Source organism: Ananas comosus, linkage group 19, assembly GCF_001540865.1.
Source record: "Ananas comosus cultivar F153 linkage group 19, ASM154086v1, whole genome shotgun sequence".
NCBI lineage: Eukaryota > Viridiplantae > Streptophyta > Magnoliopsida > Poales > Bromeliaceae > Ananas > Ananas comosus.
Genome location: NC_033639.1, coordinates 10589406 through 10616720, shown reverse-complemented (window position 1 = coordinate 10616720; position 27315 = coordinate 10589406). Strand labels below are relative to the sequence as shown.

General features: G+C 35.1%; 4 protein-coding genes across 5 annotated transcripts; all 4 read right to left on the bottom strand.

Moving 5' to 3' along the window:
• LOC109725131 (peroxisome biogenesis protein 22) lies at window positions 98-6255 on the bottom strand. The gene is made up of 9 exons (XM_020254214.1): window positions 5902-6255; window positions 4947-5180; window positions 4541-4588; window positions 2618-2674; window positions 2376-2477; window positions 2091-2156; window positions 1305-1406; window positions 777-892; window positions 98-390 (listed from the first exon to the last, which is right to left on the bottom strand). Exons 1-8 carry the CDS (start codon window positions 6025-6027, stop codon window positions 782-784), a joined length of 846 nt encoding a protein of 281 aa, XP_020109803.1. The 5' UTR covers window positions 6028-6255; the 3' UTR covers window positions 98-390; window positions 777-781.
• LOC109725130 (zinc finger CCCH domain-containing protein 13) lies at window positions 6920-13001 on the bottom strand. 2 transcript variants are annotated; one of them, XM_020254212.1, is made up of 11 exons: window positions 12633-13001; window positions 10599-10736; window positions 10391-10424; window positions 10112-10250; window positions 9919-9975; window positions 9673-9770; window positions 9442-9513; window positions 9079-9293; window positions 8592-8782; window positions 8004-8213; window positions 6920-7201 (listed from the first exon to the last, which is right to left on the bottom strand). In XM_020254212.1, the coding sequence occupies exons 1-11, from the start codon at window positions 12757-12759 to the stop codon at window positions 7106-7108; spliced, it is 1377 nt and encodes a 458-aa protein (XP_020109801.1). In that variant the 5' UTR covers window positions 12760-13001; the 3' UTR covers window positions 6920-7105. The 2 variants fall into 2 exon arrangements, with proteins under 2 accessions (XP_020109801.1, XP_020109802.1); XM_020254213.1 differs by lacking the exon at window positions 8004-8213 and having other exon boundaries at window positions 12633-13000.
• Window positions 17163-21934, bottom strand: LOC109725057 (thiamine-repressible mitochondrial transport protein THI74). Its single transcript, XM_020254114.1, has 4 exons — window positions 21700-21934; window positions 19833-20398; window positions 18915-19335; window positions 17163-18187 (listed from the first exon to the last, which is right to left on the bottom strand). Exons 1-4 carry the CDS (start codon window positions 21731-21733, stop codon window positions 17868-17870), a joined length of 1341 nt encoding a protein of 446 aa, XP_020109703.1. The 5' UTR covers window positions 21734-21934; the 3' UTR covers window positions 17163-17867.
• Window positions 23495-26273, bottom strand: LOC109725058 (peroxidase 30-like). The gene is made up of 4 exons (XM_020254115.1): window positions 25699-26273; window positions 25256-25447; window positions 25019-25181; window positions 23495-24117 (listed from the first exon to the last, which is right to left on the bottom strand). The coding sequence occupies exons 1-4, from the start codon at window positions 25915-25917 to the stop codon at window positions 23690-23692; spliced, it is 1002 nt and encodes a 333-aa protein (XP_020109704.1). The 5' UTR covers window positions 25918-26273; the 3' UTR covers window positions 23495-23689.

The window sequence follows — 27315 nt, the reverse complement described above, 5'->3', positions numbered from 1 at the left end:
GCATGGATCAATTTGATTGCTGATCTTGTACAGGAGAAAATATGGGTATAAATTTAGAGCCAACAAGCAAATATCTGGCTCTTAGAGACGATTCGGGTGAGCCAAGCATACATTAAAAACCTCTATCTATAGATTTCCCAGTATACAGATCGCTGATACAGATGAGGTGTTCGGACGTGACATAAATAGATTTACGACCACCACCGTAGTTCGCTACCTCGGGTTCACAGTGGTACAGTTTAAATATACACATCACACTAGGAATACAGTTCGTTCATTCTTTAAAGATAAATAGGCTCCATTCATAAATAATCCCAAAGGGAAGAGACCGCTTGAATACCACGTTCAATCACTCAGGACAGCAGGACAACTTGATGAAATGGTTTTTATCTGCGGAAAGAAGCAAATAAGGCCATATTAGTAAAGAGCTTGCTGTTACAATTAATACATCTGTAAAAATGGTAAGTACAAACGCTGTACATTAAACTGGGAAAATTTTGCAAATATTCTCTTAGATTAGGATACATGCATGAATCATTACCAACATGTAAGTATTACTATGTCGGCAGCATTTGACTCATAGACACAATGACTTCTACATGTTATAGCCGCACACCTTGAACTGCACTAGACCATAACATGATTTAGTTTATGAATTTTGTGAATTTTTATCATCCTGCAGGTTATACATTCCGACCTCTAGCCACTTGATTCTCAACCACTGAACTAGCATTATATATGCGATAATCAAATAAGTAGTCTATCATGTTACTCACGCTATTTACGATCCAAGCCCCCCAAAGAACTGCTCCAGGCTTGCAGAGCTGAATACATTTGAAGCCGCACGCTCTACTCTGTTTGGCGAAATATGGAGTTGGTATTTGATAAACCTCTGAAACCAAGAGTGGAAACATGTCAATGTGGCTTCAGCAAAATTACAAAGAAAAAAAAATTTTACTCATCTGCATAACTACGGGAAAGTAAAATTCCATTCTATACAAGAAGAAAATTCAGAAAATTCATAAACACTGATGTTTTCTTAGGCAAAAGAAATAACCACTCTTAAATTTTATATTTAATTTACTAGAAAAGAAAAGTGAAATTTAAAAGAGAGCATCCTATAATCCTGATAGTAAGCTAACACACTTGAAGCAAATTAAAACCTTATCTAAAATTTATGCTACCCAGATGCAAAGAAAACATATGTACACAAAAGCACAGAATGACAATCATGATGAAACTAATTAGTCGTCTATCGTAAAGTAATTGTTAACTTAAAAGAATTGTTCTAGATAGTTACTTACAGCTAATTGATGAATTATTTCAGGATTGGTGTCAATATGCCAATCTGGTTCAAGTTGCCGAACAAATGATATACGACCATTCTCTGTGCTACAAAAAAGAACCTGCAGATTCCAAATTATATATACTCGGATATGGTTTATGAAATAATTAATATTATAATATTACAATATTTAATGCTAACAAATAAAATAAGTAGCACATAAAATGGGAAATAGATTGTCATGAAGATCTGTCAATGCTAAGTCTTAAATTTAAAAGCCCCACCTGTTCAAGGATAAAATAAGACATTGCCCATTCAACAGTATAAATAATACGTCAGCTTGTCCTCATGAGAATCATCTTTAAAATATGTAATGTCAAACTACTAGCCTTGCAAACATATATATATGAGAGGCACTGACCATAAAGACCAAATTAGTTGACAAATAATCAGGTACAAGATTCTAATAACTTTTGATATAGGAGTAAATTTAAAATCAATTTGAGATTATTTCCTTCTCGTCGTAGTATTGTATTAACAACACTGTCAGCGTGTAAGTGTCAAACTAAATGGCCCTAATCTTACAATAAGCAGATGTGGAAACATTTATGACTACTCAAATTCTACTTCATCTGTATAAGCTACACATGATGTAAATGAAGCCCGCTACTTGACCGACCAGAATCATGCAATAAGCATTATTATGTGGTGAAAATTAACTCATAGGATATGCAAGGATTAACAACGTGTGCGCTTGCTAGAGATAATGTAGAGGGAGCCAACAAAAGAGCTAGGAAGTGCTAACCTTGTCTTTAACCAAACCACCTGTAGTAAAAACTCCAGCATCACTCAATGCAGAAAGAACCTTTTCCTGTATTATGAAAAATAAAAATAAAAAATAAAAAATAAAATTTGAGTAAAAATGACACCAGAAAACAAAAACAAAGCATACTTGGTAACAATCAAAGTACTCAAACCAGGTGCTTGCGACACTACTAAACGAATACTATGAGGCAGCTGTACTAAAAAACTTGCTACTCACAGCATGAAGCTACAAATATTTAACCAGTACTATATAACAAAAAATTACCTCACTTTCATCATCAAGAATTCTCTCCATGAGATAAACATCACAAAACTTTGTAATCTCCAAAAGCACTTCTAGAACAGACGACCTCACAGTTGCATGTTTCTGACATAAGAAATCAATACATCACTATTACTAATATTTTGGTGATCCTGAAGGGGAAAAAAAGAAAAAGAAAAATAAAGAAAGAAAACCAAAAGAAAAAGAAAAAGAAAAAGAAAGAAAGAAAGCCAATATATACCCACCTGAAGCTCCTCTGGAGTAGTTTCCTGAAGAATTACACCAAGTAACTGGCATGTGACCTGGAAATGGAATATATAAAAATATCGTAAGTATTGGGCCTCTAAGCAGCTAGTAGAGTGTCTTGAATGCTCTATAGAGTGATAATATAAGTTTAATTTTCTTAAAAATGTAAAATCTACCTGGTAATAGTAACATTTTAAGGCTCTTCAATACAATGGACAACATTATCACCTAACCAAGCTAATGTGCTAACCAAATGTGTTGGGTGTGATAAGATGATAGACACTGTAGCTTGTGCAACTCACAGCAATGTCATGATATATATATATATATATATATATATATATATAAAATTAGGCTACTATACTATCTATAGTACCGAAGCTCCGGTACTATAGTCTTGTTTTCGATCTTAGGATTTTCAAATAAACGATCCACACCGTTAAATATGATCAAGGGTATATGAAGTTCTTAGGAATAAAATTTTAGTTTTTTTCGATATCGTTTACTTAGTAAATAAATTATATCAAAATGGACGGTGGAAATTGAATAATCTTTAAAATTTGAGCATGGAACTTTTAAATTCAAGATCAAGAATGTTAACCTTAATCTAAATAGTTTAAAGTATTTTCTATCAAAATTTGAAGAAATTTAGATTCTTCTACACCGTTAAACTCCAAACTCGTCATAGTAGCCATTGAAAATTGACAATTTTGAAATGGTTTGATCATAAAGTAAATTATGCCGAAAAAATATAAAATTTTATTTCTAAAAACTTAAAATATCCTAGATCAGTTTTAACGGTGTGGATCATTGATTTGAACACCCTAAGATCGAAAACGAGACTATAGTACCAGAGCCCCGGTACTATAGATAGTATAGGAGACTAGCTCTATATATATATATATATATAGATTGTAAGACAATCTTTCCAACCTATAGAATTAATTCAAAATGCTCTTCACTAGTAAAATGTCTTGAATTTCCAACAAAACAAAATCTGTTTTGTTTCACACAGGACACAGCTGCAGATGTTTTATTCAGAATTGCACCTCAACCGGCATGCAGTTTATAATGACATTTCACCTATGACGCATGATTGATTTAACTTGCTTTTACACAGCTGAGTAAGTCAACCCACATACAGAGATCCATGGACAAAGAAATAGGAGTAATGCATAGATCAAGAAATGAGATTGCAGTCTATCCACTTGGCTGTTGAAAATTGGCCAAGCTACCTAGTGATAAAGTATTGTGAGTGACCATTTGTGAAAATTATAAGTAGGTAGAGCAAGAATAAACTAACCACTCATCTTTGAGTTATTACATCAATGCCTAATCCAGCTGTGCTGTCTAGCACTATCCATCAATGGATAGTAACCGTTGTTAGATAGATAGCTTATAAATAGCAAAGAGATGATTATCTGATGCAGCAACCAAAAATTAGCTGTGCTATACGGATATAGGCTTAGTGCTGTCACATAAGCTACAGACTAGTTTAAATCGAGAGAATTATCATTAAGTTGATAACTGACTCAATATGGTGACAGTGACACTATATAATCTAAAATCCTTTATTCTGATACTTCTGCATTGTATTTTGCAAATGGGTTGTAATTATTGGCCACAACAACAGATATACCATCTGATATTATGATCTAACTTTACAAAGAAGATAGTTGTCATGCAGGAGGATAATGTCCAGCGAAACATGAGAAGCAGTCACACCAACATGGGCCTAACTCTACTGTCTGAAACACAACCAAGATGAAACTGTGAACTTAGCACAACATTCGTGGACAAAAGGCCAAAGTGTAAAAAACAAAGAGGTATCTCCTATTCAGAGATATTACAAGTAGAGCCATGTTGAAACATAAGAAGCTTTCAAAGCACAAAAGATGATAGTTCAGGAATAGAAAGGATACCTTTCGCCCTTCGCACAACTTATGCCTCACAAGTTGCTCAAGTGTTAGCTGCATAAAAGAAACCACCAATTTGAGAAGTTCAGAACTTTTCAAGGATGAGATACCAAGTACCTGTTTGGCCCTGCTTCGGCTTCAGCTTCAGCTTTCAGCTGCAGCTTCCTCTAGTAGAGCCTTTGGCAAACTGAGAAGCTGAAAGCTTCAGTCGCTATGGGAAGTGAAATGAGATTCTAAGCTTCAAAAACAGAAGCTCTGATTTGAAGTTTCTGATTTTGCTGCAAAGAGAAGCTATTGGGAAGATTTTAATATAGTGCTTCTCCTAATAGCACAACCCAAAAGATAGTTCATTGAGCAACAATACATTCTACACTAGGAGTAGACAGATCCCACAGAGACAAATTTAAGTTACCTTTACTGGCTGGAAGAATTGATCTACTGCATCTTGTGCTCTAGAATCCCCAGAGGATAAGAAAACATCAGAAGAGGGCCTTGTACCTGACCGAGTTCTACTGGTAGAAGAACTTATAGATGGAGTAGGTCGTCTACGTGGCCTTCTTTGTTGGTCTGCGGGAGCTCTCAACAGCTTCCAAGCAAAGACTAAGGTGATGGCAAGAGCAGCAAGTGTTGTGAAAGATCGAAGTTTCTAAAACAACAAAGAGCACTTTATCAGGATTATGATGTACATTCATTGCTCAATTGTCCAATTTTCTAATATTTCAATTGTTTGACAACATTAAAGAGAGGAAAAAAAAAAAAAAAAAAAACAGTGCTGATTCATAAAGGTTTCTCTTTTCGGGCAAATTTTGGTTTGTCAAAGGAATCGGCACATGTATTATACATTGATTTGCCAAATTTTGAAGCCGTAAGCAAACAGCGAGGTTTTGATAGCACGTTTAATGCCACCAACCAAGTGATCCACCAAAGGCAATATAAACTCCATCTTATGTGATGCATATAGATGATTAGACCAAAAAAAACATCTGGATCCACTTGTATCTTCAAATTCAAGTGACCAACCTAGCTTAATCGAACAGAGCCAACTATGGCAAGTCATTAATTTCCAAAATCGTTCATAAAGAAAATTTGTAGTACTTTAATTTTGCAACATTACTTTTGGTTACCTTATCTTCATATCGCTCACCTTAGATGTAGGATCAACCTCTCATAAATTGTTCAAAGAGAAAATAACCACCGAGTTTAAGCGAAACAACATAATCTTCATGTGGTAATTGACACAAAAAAGGAGATCATTCTCAAAGGCGACATCAATAAAGTCCAACCATCAGCGATTAATCCCCCAACCATTCCAAAAATGGATCACAGAACCATATTATGCATGAGACATCGAAAGGAGAAACGAGAACCTGGCGATCGAGGGCGAAGGGGAGGCGATCCGAGTACTCGGCGAGAGAATCAACGAATCGCTGGATCAGATCGGCGAGCTCGTCCTCCCTGGGCGAGTTCGAAGAGGGAGAGGCCGATTCCGCCATCGCCGACCCCCCGGCGGCGCCCCCACCGTGGAGGAAGAGCCCTACACGATCCTCGAATCGTTCATCTCCGTCTCCGAATCCGTTCGCACAAACCCTAACGTAGAGATGAGTGTGGGATCTACAGGGGAGCCATTTGGACTCGAGAGGATCGAAAGATGGAGGAGAGAAAAAGAGAGAGAGAGAGCGAGAGATTCTGCTCTCGGAGCCGAACAGGCTGGTAAACGGGGTTTACCCGATAAAAAACAGTAATAATAATAATATAATAATAATATAATAAAGTTTGTTGTCGCCAAAATTTTGGCAGCGAAGGGCTCCAAAGGACGTCGCGTTTCAATTCGAATTGTCGTGGAATGGGGCCAATGGGCTTACACGTCTATACAGCGTACTCTTGGGGGCAGTTTTGCCATTTTCCTTCGCCAAAATTTGTACAGTAGAGGGCTCTGCACGGTAAGGGGGTGATGCTTCGCAATTTCCTGTCCACCAGGGGGAAGCAGGGAATTTACTTCTTACAGGTCAACTCACAAGTCACACCAAATTGGAGGAGAGAAATGAAAAATTTATGCATTTGTATGGCAAGATAGATCGTTGAGTATGATTTTATTAGATAATTGACTAAAGACCCGATAGTTGGCTTAGATTTTATTATAGGATATGTCCCTAAGTCAATACAATGCAAAACTGGCTAGAGAACAATTTTAACAAGCTACATTTATTAACCAACATTAAAGCATCCATGGGTTCACGCTTTTACCCCTAACTCCAGGGGCCTTCAGTATCCGCTCGCAATACGAAACACAGGTCCTAACTTACCCGGCTCTTTTAACAACTGCCTGCAGGCTTTCTCGTACAGAAAATTTACAGGGCTCAGGAAATGAACCGAGATGCTTCAATCTGGCAACGAAATATAACTGCAACGATGTTTCGATCGGAGAATCATATTCCATAAGCTAGTTAACAAAGATTGAGGCCGGGGGAAATGAGAAAACAATTCTATCTAAGAGACTCGGACAACAAAGTTTGACAACAGATTAGCCATGCAAATAGGCTGTTCATAACACTCGCAAATAAAACAGATACATTATAAATGCTCGATATCTACGTCGCCGTTGAAATCAATATCTACCATCTCCGGATCCACCTTTTCCACATCCACTTCCTCATCAACGCCCTCATACTGAAAATTTGGACAAAAATAACAGTGTAAGTTTGAGACATGCAAAAATGAACTTCATAAGCGAAGAAAGAGAAATGACTGCTGCTCTCAGAAATATGAACAGAATCACATTAGAGACAGGCTCAGACAATACCCACAAAATATTAAACTGAGATAAACCAAGTGCTGTGCGAGATATTAACATGTCATATCAATAATTTGAAAGTCGCTGGACAGAGGACATCTCATTGGAAACAATTGAAGTTGACAAAGAACTTCCAATTATGACTGAAAAAGGTAATAGCCAGGAGATAGTAAAGCTATTGACAAATGCAAACACCTTATAACTGGCAAAATATGACGGGATCAGTTGGCAACAAAAAGAATACAATACTACATTAACCATCCTGGTTGCACATCATCCATGATGTGAGATGGAATAATTTAAAATAACCATGAAATTTGTTATTTATTCAATCAGCTAAAGCTAATTTTTGCTCATTTAAAGGCCAAGAATATTTTAATCTTTTTTCCCTCTTATTGCCAGTAAAAAGGGAATTCTCTGTCCCAAGCTGTTCATTGCTGATTCAGTTTTTTGTCATATAAGATATTTTCATAAACATAAATCCAAATTAAGCAGCAAACAGTAAACAAACAAAACAACCTCATAGGTTTAGCCATTAGTTAAAGAGCACAGTTAACTTAAAGATGCAGCGGAAGCCCCTAAAAAGTTTTAACTCACGATAGTATCCTTCCACCCTTTCCTCGATGAACAAAAGAGATTATATAGAATAACCATTTTTCTAGGAGAAAACATCTTCACCTGTTTGTAAGCATTTTGCATTACAGGTGGAAGTGGCGGTGGCATATAAGACGAGCTGATTTGATTTTTCACAGCTAACTTGTCAAGGATTGCATTAGCCTCCGTTGATTCAGGTTTCTCCTCCAAATCAACAGCTTCAACCAGTTCATCTACAGCATGACCAGCCATACTCGTCGAGGGTATATAATTTTTCGTTTCAGAACCCTTTGCCTGTAGTTTGCAAAAACAAACACTTGACTGACTGCAGTCAATGCAACTAACGTTCCCAATGAATTGGATGACTTCCTAACTTAAGACAAGGGTATTTTTGTAAGCAACTGCACTTTAGAGGGTTGCTAATGAAAATTCAGATTTCATACGGGTACATGTGTTTACATGATCTGCAGGGATATTCTGTTTACAGGGATATATATCTGTAAATACCCCAAAAGTAATATGGAAAAAAAAAATCTGGTATTACCAGTCCAATTTTCTAGACACGAGTAACGTACAAACAACATATCTATGTTGGCAAAATGAAATGATGAACTTAAATAAATTTCAAGTTAATATCAAAAGTGAGAAAAAAACAAGAAAGCAATATCTAACCTTTTCTGAGGAATTTAAACTAGAAGAAACATATTTTCCTCGTTTACTCTTGTTATCTTCTATTACCATCTTGCTTTTAACAGTGAGTGATTTTGCCATCTCGTTTTCCAACTGAACAGCAGTTCCTTCCAAATTCTGCATCTCTGACTTAGAAAACACATCTGAATATCTATTTTTTTTCCTTGAATTTCCTGCAATATTCCAGATTATTGCATCATGATGAAAAAAACATTACGATACATAATAATTATTCTTTCAGTAGAAGTTCATAGCTTGAAAAGCAGCCAAGAGATTATTGAGAAAAACTACTATTTGAAATATAAAAGCATATATTTACAGTTCAGAAGCCCCAATCACACACAAAACGTTGTAGTTCTAATGTTAAGAGAAATAGATCAACCAATAATAAAAAATTTAATGAGTCCATAAGAAAACAATCTTATGAATACCCAGATTTCATTTATATGGGAATTGTTGAAGGACTCACCTGCTTTTTCTGCTTCATTAGTTATTGAAAAGGACAAAAATCTTTTCTTGCTTGAAGAAACATGATTCTGCAACTGGTTACTGTTTGGGCTTATCTGATAATCACCATTTGGTTCACCTTCACTATGAACATTTGCACTCGAATCTTCTTCATTTGCAGGCTTTATGGTTTCAGAATCAAACATTTCGGCTAATTTTTGAAGACGGGCTTGTGACCTATTCATTTTCCCAAATGTCAATCACCACAGCAGAGAAACCAAATATAGATCAGCCAGGTGCAAGAGTAAGAGAAAAATTCAAGAGCACAAAAAAAAAGTAATGATAAGACAATAGCATTTCTTAACCAAAGAAAACTGAAACCGGCCTTTTTAACTCCTCTTGTGCTTTCATATGACGCCCATGCGCTTTAATAAACTTCTTCAATTTCGAAGTAATCCTACAAAGTAAACAATTAATAAATGAAATGCGAAGTTAACATAACTATCCTTTTGTCTTGAAGCACTCTACAATGCTTTGTCATATTTTTAATGCCACTCAAGCAGAAAAGGATATGCTCAGGTTTGTAAATTGAATACTAATGATAAAAAATCAGAACCTTTTACATTCTTCTTGCTCTTTACTCAGTTGCAACTCAAGATCCTCTATTACAGTAGAGAGCTTGTGTGCTTCTTCAACTTTCTCCTCCAGAAGGCCCTGTTAAAGAACCCAAAAAAAAAAGAGCCTAAATACATATGACACGTAAAAATGTAACTCATAAAGCAGTTCGCATATTTCATAAATCAGAAAAAAAATACAACAAAGCAGTCTGATCAAATATCCAACTGTCTATGCTTCAGCTGACCTCTAGTTGGGATTTTTCATCGTCTAGCATCTCAACATCCAACTCTATGTGCTTCAACTGCATAAAAGGGGGGGAAGTTCATAATTAAACAAAGAAAATAAACATGCTCACGATAAACCATAGGTATTCTTTTTGCTGTCCTATTCCAACAGAAAATTGTTTATGAGTTAAATTTACATGACAACTGTCAGACCTGTTCTTGAAGGTCATCTCTCTCATTATACGAAGTAAGTTTCTCCCCTCGTTTATCCTTATTACTGTCAGAAAATTTTAAGCTTCCAGAGGCGTCACTTTCTCCATCCGTGACTTGCTTCTTTCTATGTCTTCTGTCACTGAAGCAATGAGAGAAGTTTGTGAAAAAAAAAAAAAAAAAAAGTCACACAATTGGTCAAAGGAAAATATGTGGTAACAGAAACAGCTATTACTATAATAAAGAAGCTTCTGTGGCTCCTCAGAACCTAAGAACATTTACCTCCTCCGAATAGGGGACCTTGAGAGACTAGAACCTGCAAGTTCAGTTCTAAGTGTCAAGCAACTAGAAAGCAGCAGCACAACAAACGCTGTAGAGTAAAGCATAGTGTATATATGTTGAGCTTACTTTTCCAAAACTTCATGTGCTCAACAAAATTATACATACTCTATATGGTAGAAAGTGAGTAAGAAATTAGGTGGACGATTACCCCTGTCCCGAGAAATTGGCTTTTGATTGCGAAAAGAATGATGGCCTCTAACACCTCTTCCAGGGGAATACCTTCGATGAGGAGAATGTCTTCTATCAAGCTTATCTCTCAAGTCACCACTTCTGTAGTCCCGTCTTCCTGCACAAATTAGCAAAAGACTAAGCACTTTCCATGGAAAAGAAAGGCAACCTCATTGAAAATTTGAAGACAAAAAGCAAGGAAATAAGAGAACTCAAAACCTTCTTAAGCTTACCATGACCTTGAGCTACATGGAATATTCAACTAACAGTAAGCAGACTTGCCTCAATATTTCCAAAGGCCACAGAAAGCAAGCCCATAAAATTAATATATAAGGAAAATACCCACATGCAATATCACTGAGAGGCCTTTTAGAATATGGTAAACTGTAGGGTTCAATTTTTGATAATATCTGCCTTCTGAAATGACAGTTGAAGAGCATAAAAGAAACTGTGCAGATTTGTCGGCGATAATATCACATGTATAATGAAGAAAGAACCTTCCTTCAAATGAATCGTCAATACAATTTGCCTGCTCTGTCCAAATATCCTCCACAATAAACTTCAAGTATGTCCTTTTTACAACAAATTCAGAATGATAGCTAATATGGATTCAACCAGATGAAATTGATTGATGCACCACAATAGCAAGAACCACATGACGCACTCGATTATTTGTCCAACCTGATAATGCAGATCACAACAAAGCATGTATTTCAATAAGCACATGGAAAACCAAACACTTAAGATCCCTCATGTGAACCTCCTCCTCAAACAGGAATATTACAATAATGGTGCAACAAGAATCAGAGTACCAAATAAGGAGACTAACAAAATCAGCAAATCTCCATCTGCAGAAGATTATAATAATATTGTTTGGAAGAGTCATAATTGAATGTTTAAAAAATCACAAGAAACCACGAATGTTGCCACAATTTTCTGCAATAAGCTTCACCATATCAGGTTACGACCAAGAAACTTTAAAAGATACTTTTCATCTGCAGGAAATGGCACTACATTCAATAACTATTTAGGGAAAAAGCATATTAGAAGCTAACATAACGTGACTAGCCAACAAATGTAGGCAAATGAATATCGGATCATACAAAAACATGCAATAATACTATGATAATGCCAATGCCAAATTAAAATCATTCTCGAACTCATAACTAAATATATGCAAAATATGATTTATAATCATCTTTTCCCATTTTCATTGTTTCGCATTAACTCTTTATTCTTGTTATACTCCTTTAGAATGAGGTATTGAAGTTCTTAAAAATAAATTCTCTCATTCTCCCCACATAGAGTAAATACAAACAAAAAAATGTACATAGCCGTTGTTACTTTCTTCTAGCTTCATACATATGCCTCCATCTTTGTTATTTTCTACTTTCTACTATTCAACTCTTTATATTTGTTACTTCCAATATGTTATTGAATACTAGCAATATTACACGATGACCCTTGTAAAGGTCAATGCCATGAAGCAAACAACAAACTGCACAAACTAGCGGAACAATAACTTAAATTTAGCCATAGACAAGAAAGTTAAAGCTTAGAAGTGGAACCCAAAAGCAGGCTGTATCTTCCCACTTCCTCAACCAATTAAGTAGTCAGGATATCCACATATATACTCACTATTGGTGTTTTTCCTTCAACTGTTATTGAAATCTGTATACATATCATCAGTTCCGCTACTTAATAACCTAAACTATGAATAAGAGTAATTCGACCATATATGCAGTTCTTACTCTTCCTACAACCAATCAGATTCCTAACACCCATCAAAAAATTTTAAAAACTAAAGTAACCACTCAAAAGCATGATGGAACCTAGCAATTAGCGCATATGCGATCAATCCAATAATCAAAGTAAAGTAAGAACAAATTTCTAGTATATTTAATAAAACAGCACTATTAGAGTACCAAATTAAGAAAGAAGCACAAGGTGACAACTAATTCGAATACAAATCCATAATTCGAGCTTTTTCCTTGAGATCGGTGTACGCACTAACCATCGAAGGACCCCGCGAAGCGGCGGAGCTCGGCCTCGCCATGGGCGAAGTTACAGGTGGGCCGAGAGCACCGGCCCTTCTGGTAAAGTATACAGAGCTTCGTCTTGTAGAGCTTCCGACCCAGCATCGCGATCGAAGGAGGAGAGGAGGAGGTACACAAAATCGGATCGAATCCCACGAGATCGAAGAGAAGAAGAAGAAGAAGAAGAAGAAGAAGATGAGGAGGAAAAAGAAGGCGATTAGGGTTTCAGGAAAACCCTAGGAGCTTCGTTGTCGCCGGAGCGATCGGAGCCCTCCCCACGATGACGAAGATGAAAAAGCGGGGATGGTGAGCGGCGTGGACACCCTCCGATTCTCTGAATTGAAATGGCGAGTTGTCTCGTGTATGTATCCAAATCCGGATGTTGGATGCGGGTTTTAGAAACCGGGTTTAGGCCAATCACTAGGATCCGCGTTTCTGGGCCAGGCCTATTTTTTATTGATATCGGGTCGAAATCGGGCCCGGTGGATTCAGGTCTATAAATTTTGTATATAATTTTTTTTGTCAATTAAGTCCACACTATTTTTCTTCTTTTTTTTTTTTTGATACAGTTTTATATATGAATATATGGTAAATATTGCACCTATTCATTTTAATAAATATTGCACCACATTGGTAGCATCTGTTGTTAAGCACTTATTCATTTTAATATGGCGAGAAAGATAAAACAAATATTGCATATGAAATTTTACAGAAATAAATTTGTGTTTTACAAATTTATAGCGACACATATGAAATTATTTTACATTATATATAATTCTTCATACTCGAGAGTATTTACAAATTTATAGGGACGCATATGAAATTATTTTATATTTATTTATATATAATTCTCTATACTTGAGAGTGGGCCGAATTGATGGTGGAGCTTAATAAGCACACGCCCATCCATTAATCTCCGACTCGGATTTGTCCATCAAGCAATATTATCTGTACACCTATATATAAATTGTAATTTTTACGTTAAAATCATTCAAAAGCTAGTATTTAATTAGCATCTTATTTATCTCTTTTTTTTTAAATAGTAAAATAAATAAAAAAATAAATGGGTGTGAGATTCAGACCCTATATAAAGGATGAAATAGATTCGGTCGGATACGAATACGAATATGATTTTAGTTTTAGAGAGTTAATTTTTTTAGGATATTCGAAAAAAAAAGAGATACAAATCTAGATATTTGGACTTTTAGTATTATTATTTTCATATTCTTTATATTTTTTGATCTGCCCACTCCAATTTCGCTCGCCCGAACTTTTAGTACTATTATTTGAGTCCAGTTATAGTGCTTGTAAAAGCACCAAGCATTTTGTCCCACATTACTCTAACCACATATATCTTAATCCAATAGCTAAAAATCTATAAGCATTAATAACTTGTACTTTTAAAAGCATAGGAGCTCAATTCCTATTATTTTGTGTTATTTTATAATGAGTTATATTTTATATGTGAAGAAATAAAACGAGAAAATAAGATAGAAAAATAAAATATTTTTTTTGTTTCCTTATTTATTGTATATACACATATTAACGTATAATATTATCTGAATACATATCCAATTCTTATTCGAATTCGAAAAAAATATCGGACCATATCCGAATCCATTTTAGCGGATATGGCACCAAAAGTTTAGCATCCGACAAACATCCGTATCTAAATTTATATCCGAAAATAAAAATATGAATGCGAATGTGATTTCATCAAATATCCGATCATATTCAATTCATTTTCACCCCTGTTATAATTTATAACATCATTTGTTTGTATCAACCGTCCCTAGAGTAAGTGGCAAAGAGTTTGGTGGTTGGTACTCTGAGACTCAAGTTCGAATCCTAATTGATTCACATCTTCAGTTTTTTTTATTTCTAAATAAAATAAACGAAGCGGATAATATGCTACTATCTGTTTCAAAAAAAAAAAAAAAAACATCATCCGTTTGCAACGCTCTTTGGAGCATGCAGACCAATTAGATACGTCCAGTGAACTTTAAAGATAAAAACGTGCAGGGCTTACCAAATTTTCGACTATTTTGAATTGATTATTTAATTTTTTAAAATTTTAATTTTACTGTCTAATATTTTAATTTATTTGATTTGAATCAATCAATAATATTTTAATTTTAAAATTTGAATGTCAAAATTTTAAATACATCGTCTATCTCTACAAATTTAGTTAGTATATTTTAATAAAACTCATGCAACTATAAATATATTAAAATAAATAATTAGATTAAAATTTGAAATCAAAATACCGCTCACCGACTCTAGTCAAACAAATTAAAAAATTAAATAGTAACATTAAAACTTGAAAATATTAAATAGTCGGTTCAAAATAGGTAAGTTCTGAATGTTTTTATACTAAGTTTAGAGGCATCAAACTTACTTTAAAAGAATAAAAATAACAAGGAAACTTTCAAACAAGCTTGAAGAAAGATTTCAAATGGTAGCATGAGAAGTGAGTAGTAATTTTAAGATGTCACCAAATTTGGTAGGCTCAATATAATATCAACAACTTCAATACTTCTTAATTTTGCTATCTAACTTTTTAATTTATTTTATTTAAGCCATTTAGTGGCTCTTATTTTAAAATTTGAATGTGATATTGATCTTTACAAATTTAATTAATATATTTTATACAATTTACATCACCATAGAATTATTAAAATAAATAATTAACTTTTATTTATCTCCAAAAAAATCATCAAATTTTTTAAATTAAATAGTTTGAAAGATTAAATACTAAATTTAAATTCTATAGTACTGTTAAGTTTAATACATTTCTACTACACCCTTGGATCCCCTATGCTGGATCATCAGAGACCGTCCATACAACTCTCCTCCTTTTAACGGTTAACAGTTCATCTGGTCAAAGATGCAATAATATCTTTCGCATTTTCGTTTTTTTTTAAAAAATATTTCGCAATTTTGGTGTACAAAAATGAATTAAGCTTCATAAGAGTAGTTCATCATATGTGGCTACCCTTTTTTCTATTGAATCGAAATTTGTGTAAAATGAAACCATAGATATTGATGTTGTTCTATGTCACGATCTTCTTTTTTCTATTGTTAAGTTGCAGTTTTATCAGTGCTCTTAATTAAACTCTGTTGTTGGATGAATGTGTGTATGTGGCGTTTCCAGGATCGGAATGGCACAAGAGAGATAAAGCCACAGATCAGGATAACCACACATTTGTTATTAGTGTAGCGCCCGAGCCATTACACCGAGAGGAACTGATTCATTCATTTTCTCCCCCAGAATTGGTAATGGACGCACCATGCATCTCGTAAACAAAATTAGAATACAATTATACAACATAACTCCCTAAAATCAGATAAAACAAACCAACAAAGCAACAATCAGAATCGATCATATGATTCGATCTCTTAAAAATTTTCCAAAAAAAAAAAAAAATTGGAGAGGGAGAGAGAGAGAGAGAGAGAGATTGGGAAAAAATAAATAAATAAATAACAAAAAAACAAAAAATTAGATAGAAGAGATGAGCTCAGACAGCCAAGGGGTGGTCTTCAAATCCTGGTTTTGAGAAAAACCCAGAGATCAGAAACTCTAGTCCACATATACAGCCTCATCACAGCAACCACAATTAACGAATTAGCATCGAAATTACTCCCCCAAAAAGAAAAAACGAAAAAAAAAAAAAACAAAACATAATCAAATCTTTTAAGGAGCCACACCAAAAGAAGAGAATCGGAAAATATGAAAAAGGGAAGTAGAAGAGAGGAGGGCGAAGAAGAGACCAAGCGCATCGAGGAATTTGGGGTCGCCGAGGAGAATATATATTATAGAGAGAGAGAAAGAGAGAGAGAGAGAGAGAGGGGGGGCTTCAGAGGTTGTTAGGGTTTTTACGAGAAGGGGCGGGGTCTTTTATCGTGAGGAGGAGCAGGTATAGCCGTCTGATTAGGATCGGACGGAGAAGACGTGATCGACCGCCAGGTTGATCCGGATGCGGGTCGGATCTGCTTACTCTATTCGTTAATACGTCAATCAAACTCGTGGGTTTCTTTTTAATTATTATTTATTTATTATTTATTTTTGTAGGAACTAATAAGTGATTGATTTCAATGGACTGAATCTGAGCATCATTGTGATTGATTATAAATACTCATCAATTTTGTAAAGATTTGTAGAATTTGTGTACAAGCATAAGAATTACTTGCATTTTTTTTTTTTACTTTTTTTTGAATAAACAAACGAAGAGAATATAAATATTTTGATGGTAACAGAGCCACCTGTAATTGCAAAAAGGATTTATCCAACCTGATTATTATTCAGAAATTAAATGGATTTGTTCTGTGCATAATAATAAATAAAAATGTCTTTTTTAGTCACATCACTCTATCTATGCTCATTAATCACCATGCAAAACCTTGCAATGCAACAACATTCAGTACAAAAGGAGACAATTTATCACTCTAGTAAAAGGAAAAACTCATGTTCATCCTGTCCCAATGTACCCTTTTCAGAAGAAAAAGAATTTGATCAAAGAATATAAGAACAACTTAATCGAACAATCGATACATTGGAATTTAAAAAATAAAAATAAAAATCATGATACTTATAGTATTCCAATAAGATACAGGATAATGGATCAAAACCACCCATTTAATGGTTCACAATATTGGTTGCTCAATATTGGCAATAATAACCAACCCCCTCTCTCAAGGCCTTGTTTGAAAGTGTCATGTGTATATATACATAAGCTGTACCATAGCATTTGCAGTTGCTGCAGATCTTTCCACGGAATAAAGCAGAAAAGATGCTGCATTAATTCGTAATAACTTAAGAGACCTTACCTGGACTATGGTGTATTTTCAAATGGATATCCAAACATCAAACAATTTGATCTTACTATGTAACCTAAGATTGCATTTGATTTAACCTTAATTTAATAAAATAAATTATACCATACTTGATGAAATATTCTTTAACTTTTATGATAGAAAGCGTAAAGTTCTAATGGAATTACAAGGAGTTTTCTTAAGTCAAAATATCTGTTTAAGCAGTAAAATAAAAAAAAAATTTGAAGTTCATTACCTATTTCTAAATACACCATAGTTCGGGAAAGGTCTATGTGTTTTTACCACATAAATTGCTATCACAATGATCTTGCTGATCAAAATTGTATTCACTGTCACCAAAAGTTAACCAAGAAATATACTGTGAAGATAGAGAAGTTGCATTAAGAAATAGGAGATTCGCCACCTTCATGCGACAATTCGAGGCGGTGATTGATCACAGTTATGCTCTCGGCGTCTTGTTCTTGCTGTTGAGTGACTTCAATTTTGGTGGGAGAATCAGATGGAACGTTGATCCCCGCAAATCCAACCAAAACTGCAGCAGCTCCGACATAGTTGAGGAGATGAGGAGCATGGCCAGTTAGAGAGTCCACAATGGCGGCTATTGGGACCTGAATTGTAAGGCCGGCTGTTGCCACCGTGGTCGTGGTAAGGTGTATGGCCTTTGCCCATAAGTAATCACTTAGCACATTATCTAGTAATCCTGTAGAAAAGTTGACATTCAATAAGCCTCCATAACATTTCTTTGTCCAAATGATTTATAGCATTTGAGCAATGACGAATATAGCAGATCTTTTACTGCAAAAAGATGAAGAAAAAAAAAATCTACAATATAGAAAGAAATAGTGACCTGATAACAATTTAAGACATTGGCCCACTAAAATACATCTACTGAAAACTGCTGGTCTCTGGTATCAAATAAAAATAATAATAAAACAAAGAATCTAAGTTTCTGAGGGGAATCAGAAGATTGCAAATTTGCAAGCAAGAAGATTTATCTTAGCTGGTTCCAGTTCGACCTATTGCCATTTACTCCCAGGATGCACACAAGGAAATCCATAATAAATATTGAGTAATTGTCTTTCTGGTAAAAATACTTACAGATTCTTTAAGCTTGGAGTTAGACAGCTAATGTGCTATGACCAGCTATTGCAGGACAAATTACGTTGACACCAAGAGCTTTATTTAAGAAATTCAAATTAAAAATTGTTATGAGTTATTATCCTTTGAATCTACAAAAGATCTCCTTTTGGCTGTAAATTTGCATTTAGATTGACCTAAACCCAGGTAGGCAGGTGATGATAAAAGAGAAAAGAAGAATTGCTTTTCTAAAATTTGATATAAGCAGCAGAACAAACAATGCTAATTGTGTTCAGACTTAAAATATGAAGATAATTATACGTAGGTGTTGAATGAGAAAGATCACCCACCTTTTCCAACAATGAGACCAACTTGCTCCCACGTTAGCTTGTGGAATGGCTCTAGCTTAGCGAAATTCAACACAAGTGCAACAGGAAGAAAAATTAACATATTAAACAACCCAAGATATCCAAGAAACTGAGCTGTACTTGCTTGGCCTTGACCTTCTTTCTCATCAGGCAATTTTTTCCGTATCAGGGTGATGTACACAGCGTACAAGCCCGCCGAAATAAGGGTAAGAATGTCTCCAAGAAGAGGGTTCGTCGCAATAGCATTCGCTGTGGAATTTGAATCAGCTAGACTGACTATTATTGTTCCTCCCATGCAGAGAAGAACACTGATTAGCTTCACCCAAGTAAATGTTTCTCCAAGAAATACTAGCGCCACCAAAAATGTGAAGAGGCTAGAAGTACTGCTTAAGATAGTATTTGACTGTAGCAGAGAAAGAAAGAAAATTAGGCATAATGCAGTCATAAAGCAAATCAGTTAAGAATAAAATGCATGGATTATCCATCCCTGTACTATTCAATGTTGCAATTTAGTTTTCTCTTAAACACATCAGTCTCTGAACTTTTCCCTCAAACATTCGGTCCCTGGATTTCCTCTTTATATTTTCCAGCCCTGGGCCCTGGCGACTAAAGTAGAAAATCTGACAACACAAACACATGACATTCCTTTATAAGAATAGCTTTTTTAATCGTTTCAAGTACATTGAAACAAGGATATTACATTACATAAGGGAAAAATGGTCATTTAACAGGAATAACTTGGATATCTTCTCAATAGTCAGACTGAATTTCAATATATGAAAATGTCCAGGGACTATAGTGCTTAAGTTAAAAGTTAAGGCATTAGATCACAATATTGGGATAGCATAGGGACAATTCATACATTTTGCCCACAATTAATTCATGTCTATTGATACTCACCGTGACCGTGGTGTACTTCAGAGAGAGATTGAATGTGAGCTGCGCAAAAAACCAAAAAGGGCATATTAACAAGCTGACTCTAGCCACACGAGTGCGAGTCCACCGCCCCTTCTCATCTACTTGCTTTGTAGAATCTTCAACAATTGTAGTTGATTCAGGCAGAGCAAGAGTGTTATCCTCTTCAGGGAGGTTTGGTACAGATTGGACCGCTTGATGATCATTTTCTTGTAAGAGATTTATGTTCTCCAATTCACCAGATCGTTGCATGTCTAAATCATTCTTATTACTAAATAATAGCCAAAACTTTTCTAGTGAATCTTCAAAGTACCGTGCAAATTCCACGATAGGTATATAGATTATAAATAGCGAATTGCAGATGTAGGTTATTAGGAAAGGAGAAACGCCAGAATCTACAACCGATTGAACTATATAACTTGCAGCAATCCATATGGCTGCAACTGCAACAATATAAAGTAAACCCAGAGACCATCTCCATGTATCTGTGCCAACCCATCTCCGAATGCATTTCCAAGAATAACACGATGTATCTATCTTTCTCATACTTCCTGCCAACAAAAATGCATCAAGTTACAATATACTCTAAAAACAGTCAATGAAAGGCTATGTTTTTATCCTAAAATCACTCAAAACATGCAAGACGAATAGATTTAGCATGATGGAAAGTTTTATCTACGGCTACAAGCCATATTTTATGCACATATAAGATAAAATAGGATAAAATAGCATTCAGAACATAACTCGACTAAAATAAATTTCAATCTCTTACTCAAGGTTGTTTAAGTGGCATTATGGAAAGATGCTATGCTAAGGTCAACTGGAACTCTAGTTTCGATCATTTAAAGTTTAAGCATTGCCATATGACAAAGCAAGCATAATGTTTGTGAGATAACAAACATCCATATCTTCATGCATGATCATCTAATTGTTGCACAATCTCTAAAAAACAATTAGCTAAAAATATAAATTCTTGGATCATCTTTCAAAGCGCCTAGCAATTGCAACAAGCTCTGGCAATAACCATCAATAAAAATGACATATCAATGCATATTATCAAAGTCACAATTAAACACCTACCACAGAATCATAATAAGATCACAGCCTAAAAATGCCGCAAGAAGCAAAGAAGAAATAGATAATAACCAGTTAGATTTCGTCGCTAAAACATACAAGCCCTCACCGAAAATAATAACACAAAAAGCAGATGAGATTAAAAGATGAGGTTCCCCGGTGCCTAGCAAACTACGAAAGAAGGGGTTATTCATGGTCAAGTTTTCTTCCTTATGAGTAGGCATTTACAGTTGATACAGTTTATCAAAGCAAATTTCAAAACTACTTTGAACATAGTTAATGGCAACTTATGCATTCGCACAAAAGCAACAAATAGGAGCAGCAAATCAAGTTTCTACGTCCTGGTACAACCGAAGCTCCAAATTAGAACTTTCTTATTGCCAAACACTCTTGTACATGTAACTACAGCTTAAAGCAGAAGAAACAGCAGCACCAAACAAGCCCTTGAACTAAATATTCTAACACAACGAATTGATGAAATCATAGACAAATAGTTCTACTTCTATCTATAATAGTTATGAACATCAGTTGGTTTGAAGCAAAAAATACAATTCTCTGACAACATTGCGCTAGAAAATAACAAAAATTAAAGCATGTTTCAAAACAATTCCTCCTACTTGTTAATCACGTCAACACATTCTCCGAATAGGAATTAATTGCTCCATAGTAGATCAAAAGGTGACAGTAACAAAAGAAACAACTAATTCAGAGAATAATAGAAGGGATTTGCAGATAATTACATCAATGATTAGAAGAATTTGAAGGAAAAAATCCTAACCTGATTCGGGGTTTCGATCGCCAGGGGGTTGCATCGAGTGATCCAAGTTAAAAAAACGAATGAGGGAAGATGAAATTTGAATTAGATAGAGGAGATCTCGGCGAAATCCCAAGACACCGTGATCTGATTAGGGCATAGGGGGATCGAGCGGAGGTGCGAATCGCGCGAGATTGGGGACGAAGAATTGTGGACGACGAGCGCAAATAGAAAATTTTGACTCAAAATTGATCGAAAGAGGCTGAATTACACCTTTGATACTCTAATATGTGCCGCTTCACATTTTAGTCCTCAACTTTTAATCTATACTAATTTTTTTGATTAAAAAATTTAAAATTATCTCCAAAAATAGGGTAAATCCCTGTTTAATCAAAAAAAAAAAAAATTAAAATTATCTTCAACCTAATTTAGTTAACTAAATATTAATATATTATATTATTACTAATTGAAACTTGAAAGTGATATGAAATGTTTAACATTTAGTCAACTAAANCACCTTTGGACATTTGAATTTTCAAAATTTTAATTTATTATAATTTTTAATTCAAATTGTATAATTTATTATAATTAAGTTTTATAATATATTTAGTTAACTAAATATTAATATATTATATTATTACTAATTGAAACTTGAAAGTGATATGAAATGTTTAACATTTAGTCAACTAAATATATTATAAAACTTAATTATAATAAATTATACAATTTGAATTAAAAATTATAATAAATTAAAATTTTGAAAATTCAAATGTCCAAAGGTGTAATACATGGAAAGTCCCCAACTAAAGGAATTGTATATTTTTGTCTAGTACCAATTTTAATTGGCTCGGGTAAAATCTGAACCGGTCCGTAACCGGTTCTATTGGGTACCGATTTTGCAGTTCCAACTTCAAACTGGTTCGAACCGGTATAGCTAAAGAGACGAGGGAAGAGATGCATGCGAACCCAATCGGTAACCGTTTTCCACTCAATCGGTAGAACCCGAATCCGAATCTAAACATAAGTCGGTGATCAAGCACCTTGTGAAGCCGACTTTGGTTATTTTAAAGCTGCTATTAGATGGTGGGACTTGTCACCGACTTTTTACTCCAAAATTAGCGGCCAAAAACATGCACACAAAATAGTTATTACAGTGCTCCAATTGATGTGCATACTCCAACAACTGTTGGAGAGCATGATACGGCCAAGTCCCGTACTTTTTGCATCCTTTTGTGATTACTGTTCTTCTGATTTTTACAGTCAAAAAAAGTTTTTCTCTTTTTTTTTCCTGATTTGAGTGCTAATCGTTTTAGTAGTGTTGAACTTGTTAGCTGTACAATTGATTTAGCCAGTTTTGCTTAGTTTGCATGAAAATTAAACACACAATTTGTACATACATGACGTATGGTGATAATCATCGACGATCGGTAATAATTTTTTTTTTTTTAACTATCACTAGAGTGTATAAACGTTTTATTCATGTGTGGTTTAGAATTTAGTGCTTTCCTTGTTACTCGGAAGTGGTAGCTCGGTGGGTCTCAGTCAATAATGATTAATTATTATCGATAAATTCGTAAACCAACCTCTGAAAACTGCAATTTTAACTACTTTTAAAGCTGAGGCTTAGTTAATGACTGTGCAGAGTAAAATGTAACATCACCTACATCTTCGTCGCGTTACGTACACAGCAAGGATATATAACAACGCAACAACTTAATCGAGCAAGTCGTATTTCGAAAGTATTATGAATTGAACTCGGACTTACGAGAGGAAGTTGCTAATTCTCACTGAAAGGATTTGCAAAGAAGATCCACATATATATAGATAACAAGTTCAAGTTGCTTTTGTTCATCCTCCTTATATATTCAAAGAGTAGTATCATACACATCCACAATAAATTTAACGAACATAAACATTTAAATGGAAAGAACTCGCGAAGAAACAAAGAACATGAAGCAATATTTATTCACTCTCGAAGAAAAGAACGCAATCAAATGCAACTCTTGTTCGCAAACTAGCTATTTATAACCGCGCAGTTCTTTCGTATCTCCCCCTCGGTCCCCGTCTTCACCTGAATCTTCCCCATTTTCACCATAGAGACCGCGAATTCTTTGAAGAAAGTCTCGAGAGGCCCGTCGAGAAGCTCCACCACATAGGACTTGGTGACAGAATTCGTGAGGAGCGCGGCGTCGGATTGGAAGAGGCCTCTCCTCTTTAGCAGGTTTCGATAGTAGTCGATATCGAATGTGAGGAAACTTCCGGGATCCATCTCCGCGATCGACGTGTTGTCGGTCGGCGTCTTGCACTTGTTCTTCCTTAGGTTCGCGGCGTAGAAGGGGTCCAGCGACGGGTCCTCGTCGAGGACGTTGTCGCCCTTACCGGAGAAGTTGTAGAGGCGCTTGTTGAATGAGTTGCAGTGCGCAATTCCAATTGTGTGAGCTCCTGATTGTACAAAGAAATGTTACAGGATTACATTTCCCTTGAACCAAAATAAAAAGAAAAAAAAAAAAAAAGTTCACATATGCCCCTCAAAACTACAGTTTGCAATCAAGAACCCTCAAGTAGACAAGTCATTCAATTCTGAACTGAAAAGCTCTTACAAATTGGAGCAGAACAATAAGGCTAAATTGCACGAAAAACGCTATATATATATATATATATATCACTGATTTAGCTTTGCCTCTCGAAATATCGAAACCAATATATTACCTCGCTCCATCATTAATTGTTCCATTTCACTTAAAAAAGAAGGCCTGTATGTTGATGAGCCTAGAAGTGGCAATATAAAAATTTTCCTACAATTTAGGATACATTGCGATTTTGCCCCAAAAAAAAATGGTGGTTTATCATCTCTGAGATCAGCACTTCAAGCATGTTGAATTTTACATTGAATGTAAGTGATACGCATACGCATTTCCCTGCCCCGCAGCGGCCCACCACTTTTTGCCGGTCACCGACGGCTCTCGAAGGGTGGATACCTACCGCGAAATTGGCTTCTTGCTGGGCTCAAAATAGCTCCAAAGTTGGGTACAGTTTCAATGAGACATCACAAATTGCTTTGGACAGTTCTAGTGACAGTTAAAGCTGTCCTTATCAGTGTTCTATTATTTGTTTTCTGAGTCATTATTCGAGCACAACAACTACTTTGCAGGCTCTAATCAATGTAGGCAGTAAATAATGCTTTACATGGCTAAGATAAAAATGTACATTGACTACAATAGAAATGTGATTGGTTGAATCTTGTTGTTTATTTTTGGATCCACTAATGTTACCAAATCAAATTCCGAAGTAGAGATGCAGAAGATATCTATCTATCTGAAGGATTTAAACTTAGATTGCTCACCAGATAATACTGCTAGATCTTTCAAATCTAGGCCCTTGCTAGCAAAAGAAGCTTTGAGCCTGCTAAAATTGAACTGTGGCCCAGGAATTTCATTCAAAGCTTCCGTTTTGTTCGATATCCGGCCGTCCCTTCGCCCCGTCGGAACCTCCCAATATGGGCCTCCCTATAACAGAATCAGCAACAAGTTAGTTTTACAGCACAAAAGTCTCACTAATGTTGGCTAGTATAGTTTCCTACTATGACTCCAACTGCATCTCTCGCTACTAATGCGATGATGTCGGCGCAAGACACGACCCCCGGGCACTCCTCTTCTACCAAGCTCTTCACGCGATCGATGAAGTCGTACCCGCGAAGGGTTACGTCGGGGGCCGAGTCCTTCTCTGCTTCGTTGTTTTTTGTGGAGTTTATCAGAATCGATGCGTCACAACCCTGGAACATAAATTTTACAAGCGCACAAAAAATTCAGATTAAAGCACAATAATGATTGCAATGCCCTATGGACGACGAATCTCGTAAACTGGCCATAAATATTTTGCCACAGAAAAAGATCATCTTACTGTTTTTTCTTTCTTTTTTTTCTTTTTTTTTTTTTGTAGGGAATAAGAATAAGGAATGTAGATAAAAAGAGAACAAATTGAAGAGAGATCATGATGATGAGTTGAGGATATTAATGACATTACCCTGACAAAGCAATCATGGAAGTGAGTTCTGAGGAGAGTTGCAGCCACAGTAGGTGCATTGGGGATGTGCTTCTTCACATAGTCAGCAATGATTGTCTCTGCTTTGGGACAGGTTTTGTCATAGAACCCCAGCTTCAGTTCAGCTTCTGCTTCTGCACAGGCCACAAATCCCAACACTACACACATCACACAAATCAAATAGCTCAACCTCCTCCTCATTTTTTTTTACCCCTTTTTTTTTTTTTTTTTTTTTTTTTTTTTTTTTTTTTTTGCTTTCTTTGGCTGATTGGTGAGAGCTCAGATCACTCAAGAATCTGTACCATCTACTAACACTCCTCTCTCTCCTTTTTCTCTTCTTTTTTGTGTCTCAATGTCCCCAGGGAGGAGATGAGCATAAAACACACACACACACACACACACACACACTCTATCTCTCTCTTACGAGTACAAATCGACAGCCATGTGCACACAGTGTCTTCTTTTACTTATAGAGTGGCGAAAAATTTGGACTAGTAAGAGGTGAAGGGTTGTTGGACCAGCTCTCCAGTGTCTCAATAGGACAATTAGTAAGAGGTTTTGGAATCTAAACTTTGGTGGGAGGGATTGTTAAGTGGGGCTCTTTTATTTTGTTATTATAGGAAAACTGAAATTTGACTGAAATGCTTTTAATGGCACCAAATCATCAGTGTTATTAGATTTTTAGTCCTTCGATGAAGGGATATGAAGTTAGAATGATAATAGTCCCTTAGAATTGAGTGGGTGGTTGGTTGAATAATATGATCTAACAACTGAAAATTGTCAAAAGGATAAATCTAACAGCGGAAAACTTGATAACACCAAATGCGTGATGCTAGCAGACGCATCCCAGCCGGACTTGAAAAAACTATATTGAGACATGCTGAACTTTAGATCTTTTAAAAACCAAGCGCTTTGAACGTTTAATTTTATAATTATATTTTATAAATTTTACCAAATAATTTAACTAACTTCTGTGCTCCGGTGAACTTGCTAATTACATAATCATTTGATCAGGTGTGGTACATATAATATTTTAAGACTTGAAAATAAAAAAAAATATTTTTTTTCTTTTAATTTTGATAATTTAATATGCGGTCGAATAATTTGTTGAATTGAATTTTAATTTTTGTCACTCTTTCTACGTATTAGAACACAAAAATACAATTTTTTTCTTTTTTTTTACATTTTAAAGCTTTATAAAGCTATATGCAATACATATGGCCAAAACAATTATGTAATTAATAATATTACTCGAAGAGAAGGATCTATTAAACTATTTGATAAATTTTAAAAAGTCTAATTATCAAAACCAAACGCGCAGACGTCTATTTACAAATGAGCTAAAATTCAAAAAAGTTATGTACTTTTTTTCGCTTTTTATTATGTACATTAAAGAGCTTGGCTCTCTCTTATGCTAAACCTCTCTATCTAGGATTCGAAATATTTTAAAACGCACTAGTTATACGGGCGACGTGACATTCCCAATCAACCAAATAAATTCGTTTGAATTAATCCATCACATCATAATTAAAAAATATTTTTATTATTAATATTTTAAAAAAATATAATTGACTTATTATTGCTGATGTGGTGCAAATA

Coding starts and splice junctions, on each gene's coding strand:
- LOC109725131 (XM_020254214.1), bottom strand. CDS start 6,027: ATGGCGGAATCGGCCTCTCCCTCTTCGAACTCGCCCAGGGAGGACGAG. Junction 2,478..2,617: donor CTACTCCAGAGGAGCTTCAG/GTGGGTATATAT, acceptor TTCTTATGTCAG/AAACATGCAACTGTGAGGTC. Junction 893..1,304: donor AAATAATTCATCAATTAGCT/GTAAGTAACTAT, acceptor TCTTGGTTTCAG/AGGTTTATCAAATACCAACT.
- LOC109725130 (XM_020254212.1), bottom strand. CDS start 12,759: ATGCTGGGTCGGAAGCTCTACAAGACGAAGCTCTGTATACTTTACCAG. Junction 9,514..9,672: donor GAGCAAGAAGAATGTAAAAG/GTTCTGATTTTT, acceptor TTTACTTTGTAG/GATTACTTCGAAATTGAAGA. Junction 9,294..9,441: donor GCACAAGAGGAGTTAAAAAG/GCCGGTTTCAGT, acceptor GAAAATGAATAG/GTCACAAGCCCGTCTTCAAA.
- LOC109725057 (XM_020254114.1), bottom strand. CDS start 21,733: ATGCAACCCCCTGGCGATCGAAACCCCGAATCAG. Junction 20,399..21,699: donor CGATCGAAACCCCGAATCAG/GTTAGGATTTTT, acceptor TTTTGTTGGCAG/GAAGTATGAGAAAGATAGAT. Junction 19,336..19,832: donor TGAAGTACACCACGGTCACG/GTGAGTATCAAT, acceptor TCTCTGCTACAG/TCAAATACTATCTTAAGCAG.
- LOC109725058 (XM_020254115.1), bottom strand. CDS start 25,917: ATGAGGAGGAGGTTGAGCTATTTGATTTGTGTGATGTGTGTAGTGTTG. Junction 25,448..25,698: donor TCCATGATTGCTTTGTCAGG/GTAATGTCATTA, acceptor TTTATGTTCCAG/GGTTGTGACGCATCGATTCT. Junction 25,182..25,255: donor GAGATGCAGTTGGAGTCATA/GTAGGAAACTAT, acceptor ATTCTGTTATAG/GGAGGCCCATATTGGGAGGT.